A 6,553-nucleotide genomic window follows, 5' to 3' on the forward strand; every position below is an offset into this window, starting at 1 on the left:
AACACTGGTTGCCGTGCTCCATCCCAGTCCACATCACTCGACCCACCTACCCACACGACCCGCCTCACACGGACCCGAAGGCCGGAAGTACCACATCACTTTCACTGCCGATGGGCCTGGCCACCCACTCGTCACCTGTAATCACCCTGTGCACGAGGCCCAGTTTCGTCAAACAATCGACGCATTAACAGCCAATCAATAGCTAGTACGTACTACATCTGTGTGTACTACTGTGTAGTGTGTACTCTCATGTAGTAGTAGCATCAGCAGAGATAGTGGCTGAAGACTTGAAGGCACGGGCACCGAATATGCCCGAGCTTGGAAGAAGCCTATAAATAACAAGAAGCTAGCTTTGCTTCGTTAGCTTTAGCTAGCTAACTCTGGAACTTCTCCCACATCCATCTTCCTCCTCTGTTCAAGAGCACCGGCCAGGAGTTCATAGACACCGCACCGAGTGAGGTGCAGGAGGGTTGGGCAGGTGGAGTTGGAGTAGCTGCCCCGCCCGCCGCCGGCCTGATACACGTCGTCGTCGGGCGCCGGCCGGCCGGAGGGATCAAGTTGATGGGGAAGATGGTGGGCAAGAGCTGGCAGGAGTCGAGGCTGCTGTGGCACATCGCGTTCCCGGCGATCCTGACCGCCGTGTTCCAGTTCTCCATCGGCTTCGTCACCGTCGGCTTCGTGGGGCACATCGGCGAGGTCGAGCTCGCCGCCGTCACCGTCGTGGAGAACGTCATCGAGGGCTTCGCCTACGGTGTCCTGGTACGCACGCCACAAGCCAACCAACTCGCATATATGCTAACGCGCATTGCTGCTTTTTGCTAGCTAGCTCATAGATAGATAGATACGTATATGCATGTGCTTAGATGCCTCCATTCCATCTGTTAATTTGCACCAATTAACTTGGCAAAATTTTGGCGAAATCTAGTCGCACGTACGGATGCAGCATGTCTAAGTGCATGTCATAACTCTTGATTAACTGGATCATGTGTCGATCAATTCAAATAGGTTGTTAATTAGACTGCAGAATTTGTGATAGGTTAGCACTCGTAATCAAGATGCATGAAGCGCAGCTAGTAGGTGTATACAGCTGATTAATTAAGCTAGCTAGTGGCGAGCAATGTGCCGTGCTAATGTAGGGTGGTTTGCACGTCCCCATCTAGGTCAGACTCCCGTGCGTCGCAAATTAACACCCGAGTTTGTTCCTTCCCTTGGAGACTTGGGTCAGCAGGACGCCAGTAGAAACAAGGATTGATTGGTCATGCGCATAACCAAATTAATAAGGAACTAACAACATGTCTCTCTGTGCGTGCTTGCTTAACCATAATAAAACTTGTAGAGATATAAAGAAGAGCCTAACATTGTGACCGATACTACGTACGAGCTTACGCATGCATGAACTGGAGTACTGGGGCTAGTAGTAGTGATTGTTTAATTCTCAGTTTGCCTAGTGATCGAGACACCATACCCGGGCTGGCTGGCTGGCTGCTGGCCATAAGTACCATCGATCGATCAAGCTATAAGGATTATGTTGTGCAAACATGTGTGCTCGCGTGTGCGTGCGCGTGTTCTCTACTCCTATTGTCCTAAAATGTAAGACGTATTTTGACACTAGTGTGTAGCTCGGAATCGAGAAAAAGCCGGCTCTGGCTAAGGGATCACATGCGAAAAAGATTACCAATGGCACGTGGTGAGCCATGTGTGTCGACCTAGCTATATCTAGGTGCCTGACCGCACACCTAGCTGGTAATTGTGCGGTGGTCGACACTGCACCGTGCAGGGGCATCCATCCAACCATGCAAGTAAAGAGCCGTGCTTTCCTTTTTTTTAACACCGGTGAAAGCAGCAAGATTGCGTTAGAAAACAAACTTCTGCATTTGCTGGAACCTGCAAGTTAAAGTACAGACGCTCCCTCCAGATCTACCTCAGAAGTTTCGGTGCAGCTGCGTGCACACAGAGGCAGTACGTGTCGTGCGTGCTCATCACTCGTCGTACGTGCCGCTGCCGCCACACCCACTTTCGTCGTGCCAGTGGCCAGCCAAATTCGGGCTGGGTTGACCGATGAGCGAACGAGGAACAAGGACGAGACGCCACGACACGTCGGAGGAAACCATTTCGGGTTTCCCGGCGGTCGTTTTCCGTCGTTCGGTGCACGGGGAAAAGTAGATGAATGCACCCGAACGATCGGTGAACGACAACGTACTCCATCCGAACTCGAGCCACGGAAACGTGGGGATTGTGGGTGGCGCCGTATGCCGCCGCCGGAGTAGTGCATGTACACATACGGCGCATACATATCGTTCGTTTTGGCCATTTCATTATTTGTACCTTTTTTTCCAAAAGGAGGGCATATTCCTCGGCCTCTGCGTCGAGTGATGCATGCAGCATTTTTGTTGATCATTTTAAAGTGCATATTCCAATTACAAAACATATCCATTCCTCATGGACTGTCTCCAAATGTATATTCCTCATGGACTGTCTCCAAGTGTATATTTCTCATGGACTGTCTGTGAGATTTTAATAGGGAAATTACACAGCCAAACAGACAGTGAGACAGAAAACGAGCCAAGATCGTGAGGTCATGTCTCACCCTTTTTTTTTTGAAACGGAGGCAAAAGACTTGCCTCATATATTAATTAAGAAGAGAATAGAGTTTGTTGAAAATACAATACCCCAAGATACAAAAGAATTACTCTCGCCCTATTTTGACATCGATGGCTACCACTCACGCCCCCACCTCTCATGTGAGCACCTACCACACGTCTGATATCATATGAAAATGCGGAAATTGCTCCATCTAAAAAAATGCAGAAATAGCTAATGGAGCTCGAGCTCCATGGAGCTTGGAATTTGAAAATTTCAAAAATCAAATTTGTAGGTTTTGAAAAATCTGAAAATACACACACATATCTTTTTTTGCGGGAATACACACACGTATCTATGGGTGCAACTACTTGTATGTAAAGTTTCATGATGAAATACATTTTTATGCGAGCTACACAAAATAACAAAATAATGTATTTCTAACACATGTAGTAGTCACTATAAAAGTACATGATTTCTTCTTTTACATCTCACATCAAAACGTATTTCAGAATGAAATATAATGCACAACTAGTATACATCTATAAGTACTTTGTATTTATTTTAAGAATTCTTTTGAAACCTAAAAGGTAAAACGAAAAATTGAAAATTTTGGGCTCCATGGAGCCAGAGAGCCAAAAAGCCTCACTCATAAAAATGCAAGTATAAATAAAACAATTCTAGTCAATCTTTTACCATTGTGCCCCTCCATTTATCACTTTTATAGCTTCACTGAAGGCAGGCCGGGTGAAGCTAGATCAATAGGAGGGGGTAGATTAAAGGGGATGATGCAGATGTTGGAGGGGTGGGTTAGAGTTTGAGAGTCCAGGGTTAAGGTTCACCTTGTTTGGCCTGTGGACTTTCGACTCAAGAGGAACAAAGGAAGACCGTAACCACATGGTTATTGCTTATGCTTATGCGGGTAGACTACACCGCGGGTTGTACAAGGGCAATGCATATTGCGTCGATGTGAGGGGCCGGGGCACAAAGGAAATGACAGCAACATAATAGTTCGTCGTGTAGATGAGTGGTTAATCGATCGGGAGGCGCTCAATTGGGGACCAAATCCAATGACGCTAGCCCTCGAGGAAGTCGAGGATGGTGTGGAGCGCTGGCGTGGTCGAGAGTGAGAAAGTGAGAGCGAGAGAGAGTTGAGGTTGGGTGTTTAGAGAGAGACAAGGAGGGAATGAAGTAAATTAATCTCCACAGTTGAACAAATTTTTTTTTGATGAAAAGTGAAAAGGGTTTGAATGGTAATAAAAGATGAGAAGTGAATTAACCTGGCCATAGTTTTCCACTTTGAGTGCGTACTAGCAAGATGCCCGTGTGTTGCACAGAACATCAAGATGCATTTGTATGAGTAGTTTATCTTGTGGGAGAAAAGAATGAACGAGGGAAGGCCTTATCTGCAAATGTGGAGAGGAGTGCGGGTAAATTGTTATTCATATCCATCAGATATAGATCGGACGGCCTATATTGCAGGATGGCAGGCACATCATCATCACCAACTCTGTTTTTTATAAGAGTAGAGATACCGTGTGATGATGGTGTCTTCGGGCTACAAGCTACCACGAATCACAACTCACGACCGCTTCTGCAAGTCATAAAATGAGTTCATAACTGGACCGGTCGGCATTTGAATTTTGCTCCTTCCCGCGCACGCATGTAATGTTGATGGGTTTCGTTTGCAGCTTGGCATGGGCAGCGCGCTGGAGACGCTGTGCGGGCAGGCGGTGGGCGCGGGGCAGGTGGACATGCTGGGCATCTACATCCAGCGCTCCTGGATCATCTGCGGCGCCACCGCGCTGGTGCTCGCGCCGACCTACGTCTTCGCGGCGCCCATCCTCCGCGCGCTCCACCAGCCCGCCGCCATGTCCGCCGTCGCGGGGCGGTACACGCGGTGGGTCATCCCGCAGCTGTTCGCCTACGCCGCCAACTTCCCGCTGCAGAAGTTCTTCCAGGCGCAGAGCAAGGTCTGGGCCATGACCTTCATCTCCGGCGCCGCCCTCGCCCTCCACGTCGTGCTCAACTACGTCTTCGTCACGCGCCTCGGCCACGGCCTCTTCGGCGCCGCCATGATCGGGAACGTCACATGGTGGATCATCATCGTCGCGCAGTTCGCCTACCTCGTCTCCGGCTGCTTCCCCGAGGCGTGGAAGGGGTTCTCGATGCTCGCCTTCAGCAACCTCGCCGCCTTTATCAGACTCTCCCTCGCCTCCGCCGTCATGCTCTGGTTGGTAGATACACGAATTTAATTGAAACCAGCTGGTAGATTGCCTGAGTATCATTTTGAGATTTGAATAGTGCTTATAGATTTTATATATGTGTGTGTGTTGTCTAGCTTGGAGCTTTGGTACTACACTGCAGTGCTCATCCTTGTGGGTCTCCTGAAGAATGCTCAACTCGAGGTTGACATTATGTCAGTCTGGTAAGCAAATTTTCTCTGACAAACGTGTAACTGAACTTTGTGTGCATGTAGAGAAATCGTTCAGTGATTAAATGGTTTCTGAAATCTGCAGCATCAACTACCAGCTTTGGACCCTGATGGTTGCACTAGGCTTCAATGCAGCAGTGAGGTATAGTGCGTGCAACAACACAAATATAGCACTGCTAACACAAAACTGCAACTGTACAAAAGTAGACGAAATCCATCAATGTTTGTGCTGATGCAAAAAATCTATGACATGCAGCGTTAGGGTGTCAAACGAGCTGGGCGCCAACAGGCCGAAGGCAGCCAGGTTCTCAGTGATCATGGCAGTGTCGACGTCTGCCGCCATCGGGGCGGTCTTCTTGGCCGTGTTCCTCGCCTGGAGGACCGAGCTGCCACGCTTCTTCAGCGACAACGAAGAGGTGGTGAGCGAGGCTGCAAAGCTTGGCTACCTTCTTGCAGCAACCATCTTCCTCAACAGCATCCAGCCTGTGCTCTCAGGCACGTACCACTGACAGTGATGAGTTACCAAATTAATCCAATGGCAATTGGAACATCTGAACAACAAGTTATCACTGTGCAGGTGTGGCGATAGGAGCAGGGTGGCAAACACTTGTTGCCTTCATAAACATAGGGTGCTACTACTTGGTTGGCATCCCACTGGGGGTCCTCTTTGGCTTCAAGCTTAGACATGGTGCATTGGTAAGGACAAAATCAGATCAACCTCCAAGATAGATGTACAATTATAAACGGGAATCGGATTCTAACCAGCTCTGGATATACAACAACGTGTTTCTGCAGGGGATTTGGGTGGGCATGTCCATTGGCACGCTGCTGCAGACTACTGTGCTTCTCATAATTTGCTTCAGAACCAAGTGGGAGAAACAGGTGCTCTACAATGCTAACATCACCCGATCCGTCGATCATAGTTTTTTTTTTCATATATAATGATTCGATCGAAGTTGAGCAGATCTTTATATAAAAAGTGTCTGAACTTTTAACGTGCAGGCTATGTTGGCCGAAGAGAGGATAAGGGAGTGGGGAGGAAGCAGTGATACATTGCCGGCGGCGACAACAACGGTGACAAACGGTAGCATAGATAGATGATCAGATGGTTACTGCATACAGATTCGACAATGCTATTTATATGTACATGGAAAACACATATAGGTAGATTATATAGAATTAATTAACCTGTACAGACTGAGATTGATCCAATGTACCTCGGCTTCGTCATTGGGGAAAACGGCCTTTTAGGATCTGTTTTAATCGGAGAAATGAAATTCAACTACTAATTCATCTTTAATGAGAATTAGAATTGGGCATCAATTTCAGTTCAGGTATATGGATAGCAACAGAGTCGAGAAACCAAATTAGTAGTGAAGTCAAATATAAGTTTTGTTTGGTTCAACACATTGTTCTTTTTAAACACAGAGCTGCCTGGTCGCCGGCGCGTGTGGTTGACTGTTTGGCATCGGCCGGCGCAAGCCTCGACACTTCCCCTCGGCGGCGTGTCTGCGTTCTTGTGTGGGTTGCCAGGTCGCC

At 48.1% G+C, this 6,553-nt stretch overlaps 1 protein-coding gene across 1 annotated transcript; it reads left to right on the forward strand.

Annotated features, from left to right (window-relative positions):
• The first annotated feature begins 300 nt into the window (after positions 1-300).
• On the forward strand, positions 301-6,337 carry LOC109739836 (protein DETOXIFICATION 29). Its single transcript, XM_020298867.4, has 8 exons — positions 301-759; positions 4,272-4,813; positions 4,922-5,008; positions 5,100-5,156; positions 5,271-5,509; positions 5,592-5,710; positions 5,810-5,896; positions 6,017-6,337. Exons 1-8 carry the CDS (start codon positions 562-564, stop codon positions 6,113-6,115), a joined length of 1,428 nt encoding a protein of 475 aa, XP_020154456.1. The 5' UTR covers positions 301-561; the 3' UTR covers positions 6,116-6,337.
• The last annotated feature ends 216 nt before the right edge of the window (positions 6,338-6,553 follow it).

Source organism: Aegilops tauschii, chromosome 4, assembly GCF_002575655.3.
Source record: "Aegilops tauschii subsp. strangulata cultivar AL8/78 chromosome 4, Aet v6.0, whole genome shotgun sequence".
NCBI classification, from domain to species: Eukaryota; Viridiplantae; Streptophyta; class Magnoliopsida; order Poales; family Poaceae; genus Aegilops; species Aegilops tauschii.